The sequence below is a fragment of the Pezoporus wallicus genome, unplaced genomic scaffold, assembly GCF_028554395.1.
Source record: "Pezoporus wallicus isolate ANWC-B61680 ecotype Strahan unplaced genomic scaffold, APGP_CSIRO_Pwel_v1 contig_4901, whole genome shotgun sequence".
NCBI lineage: Eukaryota > Metazoa > Chordata > Aves > Psittaciformes > Psittacidae > Pezoporus > Pezoporus wallicus.
The window spans coordinates 2778988-2793279 of NW_026640354.1; the positions used below are offsets into that span (position 1 = coordinate 2778988).

At 37.3% G+C, this 14292-nt stretch overlaps 1 protein-coding gene across 3 annotated transcripts in view; it reads right to left on the reverse strand.

Annotated features, from left to right (window-relative positions):
- The window catches only part of COL19A1 (collagen type XIX alpha 1 chain), a 178115-nt gene that overhangs the window by 77126 nt on the left and 86697 nt on the right, over nt 1-14292 (reverse strand). For all 3 annotated transcript variants that reach the window (XM_057418814.1, XM_057418813.1, XM_057418812.1), the window contains 2 exons: nt 8984-9037; nt 8241-8276 (listed from right to left, as the gene is read on the reverse strand). In XM_057418814.1, coding sequence (XP_057274797.1) covers nt 8241-8276; nt 8984-9037 — 90 coding nt within the window. The remainder of the gene's footprint in view (nt 1-8240; nt 8277-8983; nt 9038-14292) is intronic.

Here is a 14292-nt window from a genome sequence, read left to right on the forward strand (position 1 = left end):
GCATTACTTCCATCGGAAGTTTATAGCCTATGCCAAATAAGTATATTTTTGGTATTCTGAAAGTTGCTTCAAAACATAGATCTTAGTTTTTGAAGCAGAAGGCTAGACAGCTCCCTTATGTACTCATAGGTAGTGATGATGAAATGGGTTCTGTGTTGTATACACAAAGTACTCTCATCCATTTTTTTCCTCATTCTGAATTCCAGGAAACACATGACCTCAGATTTTATGGAATAAATACTACTAGACAAAAAGAAATTTTTATGTAGTTTAGTGAGATGAGTCAAGCAGAGACAAAGACTAGATTAAGTATGCAGAAACAAAAAGCAAAAAAAAAGACCCAGCTATAACAGACACGATTTGGCTAAGCAATTTGAAAACAGTATCTTTAAACAGAAAGGTACAGCTCTACTGAAACAAAATCAGCACTTAAACCTTAAAACTTAAACTGAATGGGCTTGACCTAGCTCTTCAATGCACGGTTCTCAGAAGAATAAAGAAAAGCTGTCAAACTGATGAATTACACATACAACGATCCTTCTGTAAAATGCACAAGTACAGCAGCTTAGAATCACACAAATCAATAACGAGACAAAAAGTAACCATGGATTTCCAAATTCCTGACATAACACATAATACTGTGTGATCATGGTAAAGAGCTGCAGCCTGACTGACATGAAGAACATTCCCCAGCAACCCAAATACTGCTGTAGCTGCTCCAATGCAAGGATGTCCCATCAACTCCAACAGAATGCCTCAAGATGTGGGTCAATTAGGTCTTAAGTTCATCTACTTATCTGGAGATGTTACTGGAAGACAAGTTCTACTGTGCAGGTCATGATTGACACTGTGATCCTTCTATCCTTTTTTGAGCATATTTTCCTCTTTGGCCTGTTTGGACCATTTTGAGGGGAAATAAGTGGATTCCTCTTGTGTAAGAATGGGCTATTATCCTTGGCAAGCAAAGGAACTAAAATATAAATACCTTCCTGCAATCAAGATGGCTATAGTGTTGGTTTCCCAGATATCTTCAAGCCAGTTCTCTTGCTACGACTGTCCTGCTGCTCTACATTGAAGCTCAAACAGGAGGGTGAGGAAGAAAGAGATCTTAAAATATGACTACGATGGTTTCCTGTTCTTGACTGCCCATCACCAGGCACACAAAAACCCACAGAGCCTGCAGACATGCCTCACTGTTACAAAATTTTGCTAGCATGGGAAAAATGGCACAGGAAAGTCACAGTTGGATGAATGATTTCTTGTATTACCAGTTAGTGAGGGAAATTAGACTACCACTTATGTCAAATACCAGTACTTTTAGCATTTTCTAACATGACCTGGTCTCATTCACATCCTTACTGAAGTAAATTGAGATGGCAAGCTGAAAGATTTGTACCCCATAATAATAACCATACTGTTTTGCTTGGGGGTGCAAAGTGGAATAGGCCACAATTTTGCTTTCAAAACTGCTGCCAAGCCATTTACTTCAGTGGGAAAGGAGACAGCATTTACCAGAAGTATCTCATGCCAGACAACATGATCAGCTACATTTTCATGATAATTTATTACTGAAGCAAACAGAAAATATGTTCCTCACTGATCTCATTATGCTTTGGAATTGGTGATTTCTGTAGCTCTCTTGGAAACTTAACTTGAAATCTATTTTGCTTCAGAAACAATCATTTCAAAGGGAAACTGGAAAAGTAATTTCACAGAAGTTTACACTTTATGAATGTAGTACTTTTAAGAGACATGGGATTATTTTTCTAAGCAGAAGAAGTATCATTTAAAAATCTAAGAAGTAATTTGAAGTGATTCTTTACATTGATGTCTATTATATATAGGACTATTCTCAAATAATTTTTCTAATGAAAGACCTATAAATCACATTCACTCCAATTTAGCAGACTGAATATTTGAAAAATAAATTTACTGTGAGGCTAAGACATCAATCTTCATATGTGCCTTCTGCATCAGTATTACTGCATCAAGAAGATGAAAAACACTAAATTGCTAAAACATCTATTTTACTAAAAGAGCAATCTTAATAGGATCTGCTTAAGGATACTTAAAAAGCATTTTTTAAAGAAGAGAATATTTGCAAGTTATATTGTGAAAGATCACTGTATCTCATGCAAAACAACTGAACAGTCCAGTATTTTCATGAAATTAATACACCTCCATTAAAACAACTCAAGCAGATAAAATTATAGTTTTTCTTAGAGGGATGTGTAAGAAAAGAATATATTTAGAAGGAAAATATAATGGCCTATCTCTACTTTCTTTAATGAACTAGAATTGCTCTCCTTTACATCATTACATTAAAAGAAAGAGAGGATAATATTGAGATGCTTACTAATGTTGGAGGGTGTGATACCTTCTTAAGTAATAAAAGTTATTCTGATGACATAATTTTTCCACTGTGGGACAAGAAAGGAATAGTGTGCAGAAGTCAAGATAAGCAAAAACTGGCACATGATCTTTCAGGAAGAATCATCCAAAATACTTCTGCCCATTACAACAGCAAGAATGCCAGGATACCAAACCCCTCCACTTCAGAGTTCTGTATAAATGCCAGATAATTACACTATGACAAAGTACTGCATCAAATAAATTTTCGCTTTACATGAATAACTGCTGAAGCTCTGAGGGGAAATCTGTGTAATCTGTTGTTGATGTTTGTTTAGGGAGGGCAGAGCCAAAAGTGATGGTGAAGCTTGCCCAGGCCTGAATCTGCCCCTTCCTCCCACAGCCACCTCCAAGCCGCACTTGTGCGCCGGCTTCCTTCGGCTCAATTTAACCAGACCTGGGAGCCAACATTCCAACTATCTGTTTAGTAAGCAAGTCTTGGGGACTTCTGTCTGTGACCAGCTTAAGCCTCAGATTCTGCATAAACACTTGGTGCCATCTGGATGACTATTTTATAACTCCTGAAAGGGATAGGTTCACAGGAACGGACGGACGGACGCTCGTTTTCCTCAGGAACTAAAAGCAGCATATCGAGTGTCAAGAGGAATAGTTATCATATATTTTACGAGAGATGGCTGTGCTACCTTCCCTCACCTGTCACTCTTCTGACATGGCACGCACAGGCTTAAGCTGGGGATACCAGAGCGGGCAAGCTGCAGAGCCAGCTGTGCTGCTGCAGAAACCAGTCCCCAGCTTCTGCCACTAAATTCCACATTTTGACAAAACCACACCACAAAGCAGTATAATCCCTCCTGTTTATTCTTTGAAGGGTCCCTGGCTACCATGTTTATCAGGGAACTTAAACTTCTAAAGACTAAACATATCCCTGCATAAAGTGGGCATAATTAGGAAGAAAAGTTCAAACTACATTCCCAGCATGCATTATAAGACTTGAAAACTACTAAAATGCTTTCTAATACTTACAGAGCAATTCAGAAAGAACATACCAGAGAAATTAAAGACAGCATATAGAAAGGATGAGAATCAGTCATGACTTTGGTCTACTTCCATAATACTACCACCATAACTGAAGAGACAAAATAAATACATATATCTTGAATTATATAGCGTTAATGGAGTCTATGAAAACATAGAAAAACTTTGCATCTTTACTAAAAGTGCTTAAATTTGAACATATATGTAAAAGTTAATGATCCAAGCCACTAAAATGTATTTATATGAATACTGCATGAATCACAAAAGTATACTTGGTACTACTGAAATTACTAATTTCATTACAATCTTACATAAAGCCTATACACATTTTTTCATAAATTTCTTTTGACAGATTAGCTTATTTTCTGCTTCAGTGCTGTTCCTTTTTTCTCTCTAATTCATCATTCAAAATGATGAAACTGTACTTCCATACCTGCCTTGTTTCTTGGTGAAACAAGACTTCCATACCTGCCTTAAAGAAATGTACAGAAAAACATGGGCTGCAATTCTAATCCCATCTCTATTCACTGCAGAAAAGTATAGTCAGGCAAACACAAACTCTGAATTCTCTGGCATCGCTGCAAATGAGTTTTGGTAAGTGTGCAGTCTTTAGGATTTCAACAGAGATTTTCTGTTAACTGATATCAAACGTGAGTATTCACAGCTCTACTTTTTTTGTTTCTCAGAGCAATGCACTGAGCTATGAAATTTCTATTTCAAACTCATAAAATTATTTTTGCATCTTAAGAACCAGTGGTATTATTTCCCCTGTTTCACAGTTTGGCATATGCTCATCCACCTGGTAAGTTTTTTCAGCTGTTGGGTACATATGAATTCTGCCACACATACTGCCTCCAAGTAGCCCTCATTCCTTACAGAAAGTATAATGGCTATATCTGTCAGTTGAATACTTTTAAAAATACGTCTTTTTTCTCTAAGTACCATTAACTTCATTCTTTCTGCATTTTTTCACACTGGAGGGCAGAGCGTGCTCCCTGTTCTTCTGAGCAGCACAGGATTTCCTACATGTCAGAGATGCCTGAACACTTTTATACGCAGGGTCACAGACACCTTTTAGATGGGTACAAATAACAGACAAAAGAAAACCTGAAAGTTTCTACTACTTACTTTTACACACTTCCATAGATTAACTACAGACAACTCTCCACAGACCAAAGGATCGTCAGCTGTTTGGGAATAAGTGCAATGAAGCAGTCTCAGCCTTTTGCCACCTTCATGTTCTCCATGCTGAGGACAGGACCACGGTGCAGGTCTGCGTGTGGAAAGAACACTCTGGCCCTGCACAACAGTGCTGATGTTCTAGTTCACACATACAGGAGACCTTCTCGAGTTTATGCCACTGGTGTATGGTTTCTATGAAAATACATAGCAATGGAAGACCTGCACAGGGCAGCAGAGCTCTGTAATGCCATCATTTCACACCTGCATTAGTACACAATTGAACTGGGGCAGAAGGTCAACGACCCAGGCCCAATCATCCAGTTTGAGCAAAACCAAGTCCTTTTCAATATTTTGTCCCTTCCTGCCCAAATCCATTTTTGACTGAGCTCTAACAGTGAGTCATCATTTTCACTCCTCTTCCCTCCTTGTCCCCCAGCATAATAATTCATTTTGCCTTTTGATAAATAGAAAAAAATCATTTCCACATTAGAAAAACTAAAAATGACTGTAAGTGGAGAACAGATTTATGGCATTATTCATGAGTCCCAAATGAATGGAACATTTCAAAACTTTGCTTTAACAGGGTTCATAATGAAACACTGGTGTCAGATTTTGGCTATAACAGCATGAACAGTCCTGACACAATAAGTTCTCATCCAGTGACGCATGAACCTTGATATTATCTGACCTACTACTTATTCACAGTGAGATACAACATCTTTCTTTCATGATTATATATCGTAAGAGTCACGGCCATACAGAAGTCACACAAATAAAACAACTCTGAGGACTGGATTTTCCCCAGGCCACCACCATTCACATCATTCATCTTTTAGCTCTTGCCAACAGAAACACATGACTATTTACAGTGGGGGAGAAAGAAAGCCTTCCTGCTGGGCCATATATTCAGCAGTGTTGTAATCTGTCTTCAAACTGCTAAACCAATTCACACTCACTCTTGTCTCTCAGTCAGCAGCTACACAAAAAATTGTTTCAGTACATCAGTTAATAACATCCCTCTGAAGACCTGTGTCTGCTTCCCTAAAATGTAAATGTTTCCTTTTAAAAAGCATGAAGACAACCATCAGTCAGTGTACCAACACAAAGACATGTTGCTGTGCCTGAATCAACTGAGCTAAAACATTTGCATGGCATTTCATAATCAAAGAAATGTAACTCTTTGACAGTCCATTTTATGAAAGTGAATCACTTAAGGTACAGAAGGAGTAAGTTCAGTCAATTTGAAAGCAGCTTCAGATTTTTGATGTTATACTACTCACCTCTGAGCATGACTCTTAGGAAAGCTAAGTGTCCACAACTGCAACTGAAGACAATGAATGCATTGAAAACAGGTCTAATATATCCAGATGCTGCTGTCAGAACGGATGTAGTAATTTTTCTATCATTTACATAAGAAACGCTCAAAAGAACCATTCTGTGGTCCTACAGCACATAGAAAATAAGCCTCCTTAATTCTTTTTCCTGTGTCTTCAGAAGTATCCTATTTTTATTTCAATGATCCCTTCTAGGCCTGTAAGAATCTATCCGAAGAAAGACCTACTCCAAACCATCTATTGCTGTAACAATCCTACAGTCAAGGTTGTAACCAGATGATCTTTAAGGTGCCGTCCAACCCAAACCATTTTATGATTCTGTGATTTGTCTCTGGGATATTAAGATACCAGATATTTAGATTTCATAATCCAAAACCAAGTACCATAAAACATTGCAACTTAATTCTGAAACCTTAGAGTAGAATTTATTTTTATAGTATGTGTTTCTGGTTACACCCCTCAGCAATTGTAAAGATCCTTGCTGTTACAGTCTTGGAAAGGAAGAGACTGAAAAGACAATGTATGATAATTTACACTATGAATGATAGTTCTTATGAAGTTTATTTAGGATTATATGAGTAACATGAATAGTGTAGAAGTAGTTCATAACACTGAGTCTGGGAGGGAAGAGCTATTCATGCTGTGGAACTACAGACTGGGGATTCAGGAGCTTTTGTCTTTGTGCTCATTTTTGCCACGCTCTTTTGCACCATTCTCAATTTTTTTACCCAAATAGACTGTCCTTAATGGAAGGCCTTCTCACTTCAGTTTATGAACAAAATTACTTGGATTCAGACAGAAGTATTACTTTTATGAAGCAAAACTTGCCATGGAGAGCTTTGGGACATTTGTGTTAAGGCTTTGTACATGCTTGGAGCACAGATTATTGCAACAAAATTAAAAAACATCTCTATGCACTATCTAGACACAATACAACTAATCTGGAGGCCAGTTTTCTTTGCTGGTTCACTAGCATGTACCAGATCCTCACAAAGAAATTGACAGATCCATCCTCAAGAAGTCTTTCCTTGAAAGACAAAAGACAACTAATCACCATGGCTGGCCTCACATATTCTTTTCTGCAGGTAAATTACAGAAAAGGGAATAAATGAATTAGTAACCAAACTTGCAACTTTCTGAGTCTGACAAACAGACTTTTTCTATAAAGAAAGAAAGGAATATACCTGTCTGCTTATTTTCCTCTGAGAATTGTAGAAACCAAAAACCACCTTAAGTTTCTGTTATATTGTTCTTCATAAGAATCTAGGAAGTGATTTTCCATCATTATAACATCACATTTCTTTTTCCTTTTTAGTGTGTGTTTGCTATACATATCTGGTCTTTATGTAAGATATAAAGATTGTATAGATATCAAGACCATGACACAACTTGGCAAGTGTTTGAAAGGAAAAATTGAACAATTTTCTATTTTGTGTGAAAATAATTTTGCAACCTCTTTTTCTGGATAAACAATGCTTCATACTGAAGCATATGTTATTCTCAAATATTATTAGAGATACCTGTGTCAGTGTGTGGAAAGACCAGGAGCAGGGGCATCTACTGTGTGTAGATTAGGCTGTGTGTGAGCTCACCTACCAGGGGGATGCACATTATGTACATATATATATTTCTGAGTACCAGACCATGACCATGATCAGCCAGAGGGGATAACAAGGTGGCATTGTTTGTGCCTGTGGGAGTACTGAGTGTGTCCATCTGTATTGACCTATGTGCCAGATCTGGCTGTATGTGTTGTATGTGTGTTTGTGTGCCTATTGGGAAGGCATGCTCGGCCTCGCTACCAGCTGGACATGAGCAGAAGGAGCTGTGGCAGCCCCACATCTATCTGCTGGATATATTACCTTAACTTTCTGAGAATAGGTCCTGTGTGTCAAGTTGAACATATGCATTCTATGTATATAATACTGTGTCACATTGTACTTATAACTAAGCACTTAAAATAACCTGACAACAGAACATGAAAAAAAGCTTTTACTGAAAAATGTTTTTCCCTAAAAATACCAAGGGAAATCTTTCACTTTAACCAGCCCATACTATCTATACACAGAATAAAAAAAATCCCAAACCAATATTTGTGTTAGCATTTGCGGGAAACAAGATGTTTTAAACATACTGCTTTTCTTCACAAAATTCCCTTTTCCCCACTTCACAATTTATAAAGAAAATGCAGAGGCATTCTAAAGAGAGGGACTTGTCTCTTATATTTAATAATGAAAGTATTTACATTACAAATAAGCTAAAACCAGCAACATTTCTTAATGATTTTCTTTTTCCTGTTTTTGTTTCATGTGTACTTACATTCAAGGCAGTTGGTCCTGGAGGTCCTGCATCTCCCTAGTTAAAACAGTAACTAGTAAATAAATCAGCAATCTTTATAGCTACACATATTTAACCTCTGGGCATTTTAGAGGTTATGCACCACTGCAGAAGAAAATTCATTATAATCATCAAACATGCTCTCATTATGAAAATATATACATAAAGCAATATTCTTTTTTAGTAATGTCATAGAAGTACATAGTTCACCACAGGTTAAGTGAGAAAAATAGTGGCAGGCCTCTGCATAAATGAATCACAGCTTACTGCCCTGGACACTTACAGAAAGCAATCCTTCAAAACATGTTTGCATATGTTAAGTTGCAAGTTACAGCTTACATGCACAAGGTGGCCATGAAGCCAGTGTGACAGCTCACATATGTAAAGACATCTGACTGCATTAAAATGTTCACGGAATTAAACTGCCACGGTATGATTTGCGCTGTGAGACATTCAGGTTCAATCCATGGGAGCAAATCAGAGCACTCGGAGAGCAATTCAGAACACTGAATTTAGGCTCCTGCTCTGAATTCCTTTCAAAATTTGCTGTGGAAAAAAAATACTTGTCTTCCATATTTACAGTTAGTCTTATTCATATTCTTCAACCCTTAACCCTTGCTACACAAATGGCAGCAGTGGGTATTTAACACATGTAGTTAAGGGAATGCATTCAATAATACAATGCACACTGAAATATACATGCAACTTTACAGACGAAAAAGTACCTTTTCTCCTTTAGGACCAGCCACACCAGGACTACCAGGATCACCTTTTAGTCCCTGGGCAAAGAAGAAAAATGTCTATTTGTTGTCATCTGTGCAAAACATTGGACAAAATCCTGTATTGCTGTGAATTAGTGTATGTTAATCAACTAAGTCTTTAAATATTACCACATTGTTAGCATTACTATTTTATAATTCTTTATTTTCAGTATTTTGTGAACAGAGAAGCATCTACCAAAGACTGCATGTGTCTTTAACACATAATTAAACATACAAAGCCAAACTATCTACTTGATTGTGCCCCATTATAGAAAGTAGCATGTAGAAATACAAAGTTCCTTTGCAGTGCTAGTAGGTCTGCATCTTGCATGGCCAACAAAGACAAAATGCTAGAGAAAGTACTAGTACATTCACTCAACCTCTGATAAAATTGGAATTCTGTTTCAAGTAGCAATGCTGAGCTGGTCTAACCTGGTTCAAACTCTGACCTTCTCCAGGGTTTGAAAACACAATTAGAGAAATAATGGAGTCCTTTATACCTCCCTCCTTAGTTCTCCTTCAGCTGGAGAAGCAGATAATAAATACTGCCTAATCTTACACGTTACATACGCAGCAATTTCACTATCACAGAATAACACAACAGTTTGGGTTGGGAGACCTTTAAGTCATCTAGTCAAACCCCTCTGCAATAAGCAGGGACATCTTCAACTAGATCAGATTGCTCAAAGCCCCATCTAACCTGGCCTTGAATGCTTCCAGGGATGGGGCATCTACCACCTCTCTGGGAAAACTGTTCCAGTGTTCCATCGTCCTTATTGTAAAAAAAATCCTCCTTATATCTAGCCTGAATTTACCCTCTAAAACACCTACAAGACAACTCGTCAGCTCCCAACACATAATCTTTGTTATCTTCTCCTTGCTGCAAAACACATGGAAAAGCAAGAGGTTTTGAAATATGCCCAGCAAATTCAAACAATTCTGCAGTAAGGAATTAACTTCTTTCTGATGCTGGACCAACATACCAGGAACTCATTTTTGTTTAAGCCAAGTCTTGTGCCTTCTCTCTGATCAATGGTTTAAAGGCATGCATCAGCAGAGCAGATACATTTTAAATCAAAGACAGCTCTACAGATTCAAAGATAGGTTTTACTAACTTAAGTTCTTCCCAGCCCCCTTTTTGCCCTTGCAAACTCTCATCCTCAGCACGCAGTAATTGGAAAGACAGAGATAACTGGCACGAAAATGATAAGTAACATCTGTGCCTTGGTGGGTACAGAAACATTAAATCAGTGAGTGTTCTAAATACTGCGTATTTGTGCAACTTCACTTCCTGCTAAAATTACATTAATTCACCATCTGGAAGGAACATCATTTAGAATTATATGAGCATTTAAGTACCCACTTCGGATTAAATTTGTGGTTGTTGTAAATACCCCTGATTTAGCTTTGATTTGTCCTTTATTAAGCTTGCCAAATATGTAATAGTTAAATCAGAAGTAGTTTTGCTGTTTGAACTTAAGAAAATGTAATAGGCAGATGGATTCAAAATCCAAGCCAAAAAATCACTTTCTTTTTACAATCTGCATATTTATAACATAGTTTTAATATTGTCTCCATTTACTACATTCTACTTTTCACCTCCTTCTGAAAGGCTGCATAAAACACAATCAGTTCATGTTCTAAAAAGCCATTTTAGGGATTTTTGAGGTATGCAAATCGTATGGATCTGGTTCAAAATCAATATTAACAAATCACCAGTGGCGCAATAGGTTTAAGAGTTAGCTCTTAAGCTGTATATGTATGGAAGATAAAGGGGAAAAAGATCTGCAACTAACAAATGGAAAGATATATATATATTTATATCTCTGTGTTTCTCTGCTGAATAGAAATGACAACTGCAGACAAAAGACATTGAACCAAAGCCACACACTGTCAAACTATGGACCTCATTTTTCCTAATTGGTGTGTTTAAAGCTTTTAGTAGTGCTCCTGCAGTGCAAACTATGCAGTTTGACAGCTACTGCAGAGTTGATGACCACAGAAGTCAACATCACATAAAAAGAACAAGGGGAAACTACATGTTTGACAACATGCCACACAGTCTTCAGCTGGTACTTTCTCTCCTCTGTAAGAACTACAGCTTGGTCTTTTTACAGGTCAGATAAACTTATATTATGGTTCCTCTATGGATATCGAAATGTAAAGTAAGTGTTAGGAAACACATGTATAGGGACAGCTCAAGGCTAATAAAATAACAACATGTGAAATATCAGAAATTATGGACTTTTTTTTTTTAGAAAGACAGGTAACTGTAACATGATTGCTGATCAACAGATAAATTGCTGGAATAACTATATCACAAATATCAAGAAGGGTGTAAACTCAGCAAAATTGAGGCTAACAGTTACTAAACTAGAGGCAAGGGGGTGTTTGCAAGGGAATGGCAATGGTACTTCCTCTGGTGGAAGGACTTTAAAGGAGAAGTTACCATACTGGTTGACACTATTTTTGACAAATATTTAATCAGACTTTTTTGTGATAGTAGTTTACTGGAGTCTTCGCCAGCCTACAAACTGAAGTAGATGAGGAGAGAAAACAATTAAAAAGCAGTAACTGTGTTTTAAAGCTTTAAAAAGGACCATGGCTTTACAAATTCATCAAGGGATGTGATTTTATATGTGTCGTGTATCTCAGCATTACTAGCACAAAAGGTGACAGGTTTTCTATTTGACGTTTCCCTTTAAACCAGGCCCAGTCTAATACAATGCTTGCTCTGCTCTGGAGCTCCATTGTGAAATAAAAATAACTTTACTTAGTGATGTGGTAAGTATGTTCCTTACCAGGCTGGAGAACATTTTATTCATTCAAAAGAAGTGCCAGGTATAACCAGAACCGGAAAACAAAACAGTTTTTCACTTCCTGTGATTTCAGTCATTTGGAAAAGATCAGAGGTCAAACATTTTTAGTGAGAAAAGGGAACAATGCAACACAAAGTCATAGAACAGTTTGGGTTAGAAGAGACCTTCAATGGTCACCTAGTCCAGCCTCCCCTGCAATAAGCAGGGACATCTTGAGCTAAATCGGGCTGCCCAGAGCCACATCCAGCCTGGCCTTAAATATCGCCAGAGATGGTGTACCCACCACCACTCTGGGCAACCTGTGCCAATGTTTCACCACCCTCACTGTAAAGAATTTTTAACTCGCATCCAGTCCTAATCTCTCTTTAAGTTTAAAACCATCACCCATTGTCCCCTAAGTCAATTTGTTTGGGTCAACATAATAATCTACAAACTGATACTACCATCATCTCAGTACCAAAATAACTGAATTGTCAACCTCGCATGAAAGTATCAGTAAGAAAACTCCTTCTGGAATTCAGGAACATTAGGAAAATTGTTGAATGCTACCTCCAAGTAAAACATGCTCTTTGTGCCCTAGTGCTTTACTTGATAAATTCTGACTTAACCTGCTCTAGCAGACTCACTGAGGCCTGAGAAAAGCATAGCATACACTGAAAATGTTTTCAGAGAGAAAAAGCAGCAGACAGTGCTTATACATCATCACAGGAAAGAGGTGAATCAGGTAAAATGTACTGGCAGCTGATAACAAATGTTCTTCCCAGTGAAAAAAATTCAAAGATCAGCTGAACCCCAACCAGAAGACTCCAGCAGCTTCTGCAGCAGCCAAGTGTTGACCACTATTTATGTGTCACACACTATGCTACATTCATGCAGCAATAGAAAATGCTGTAAGATTAGCATAATCTTCTGAGGAGAACAGGTTTTTCACTTTAAAAGATAACTGTTTGGAAAAGACTTCATTCAGCATTTACAATCCCCTGGCCTGCATTAGAAAATCTGGTTCAATCTCACATCAGGTTAAAATCTCCTAGAACAATACAAATTATCTAAAGTACTGGAAATACAGTAAACAATCCAACACACTAACCAACAATGTACAACCAAATTACAATAGATTGAATCAACAATCTCTACTGAGTAACCAAACTTGGAAATACTCTGATGAGTAAGACAACAGAACTATACTTGATCCACAGAGCAGCCTTAAAATCTAAATTTAAACAACAGCTTCAGAGTCACTGAGCTGTATACATTGGGATACTTCTTTTAACTTAGCAATGTATTTTCAAGGCTGCAAACTATATACTATTATTCAGCTTGTCTCATGTGCTTTCACATATTGCCATTGCTCTATTCTTGTTAATGTCATTCAAAACTTCAAATTACTATACTACCAGAATTTTCTGGATCCTGAGCAATGCCTACTATCCCCTTATACTTTTGCTCCTAACAGAATCCTCAAGCTCCAGATATAATTACAGTTCCCAACTTCATACTTTGAAGCAACAGGACTCTTCCTTTCCTATCCAAATATTTCCTTACAATGCCAAGAGATACTAAGAGAGTCCTAAGGGAGTTTGGGATTAGAGAAACAGACCATGAGGGTGTGAAGGTAAATAACTGTTACTATCTTATCAAGACATTTGATCCCTTTAAAAATGTTCGTGCTTCTGCTTCTTTTCCCACAAGCTGAAAAATTTAAAGGTCTGGTATGTATTCTGTCTTTCCATTTGAAACCTATCTGTTTTTCCATTGCTCACTTAACTTCAGAGGTCCATCCTTTGGCATCAGGTATGTAAAGTGTAACAACACCTTATGTAGGAAAGTTTTCTAAAAGTCACTTAGGGTACTGACTTTCAAAGCAGGAGGAAAAAAAATAAATAAAAAATTAGTGAATCATATAGTTTAAGAGATTATAAACTAGATTTTAATTTCAGGCCACTTTTTAAACTTTCTTTTTCTCCAATTTTTATGAAAGACATTATTCTTCCCCTAAATATGCATGACACGTGTTGATATATATGACATTTTTTTTTATTTTCACCTCCTTTTGCTAAGGGATTTAATTTATGTCAGCAAAACAGTAGTTGGACTGATAAGTCAACGACATAACTCCAAAAGGAGTCTAAAACTTTCAATGACAAAGATTTTTCTTTCCAATTCAGTTCGACTGACAAGCATATGAATATAACATCGATCTTACTCCACAATTTCATGGATATTTGTATTGCAAATTTGTCCTTATTCCATATGGGATATGATCAGAGACAGATAGAATCAACTAGGTTGGAAAAGACCTCTAAAATCATCAAGACCAACCATAACCCAAAGACTGCCAAGCACACCACTAAACCATGTCACTAAGGGCAAAATGATCTCCCCTCATGGCTGCCCCTCATGATCTCCACTCAAAGTCACACCCATCTACCCTCCATAGTGGCCTACTTTGTA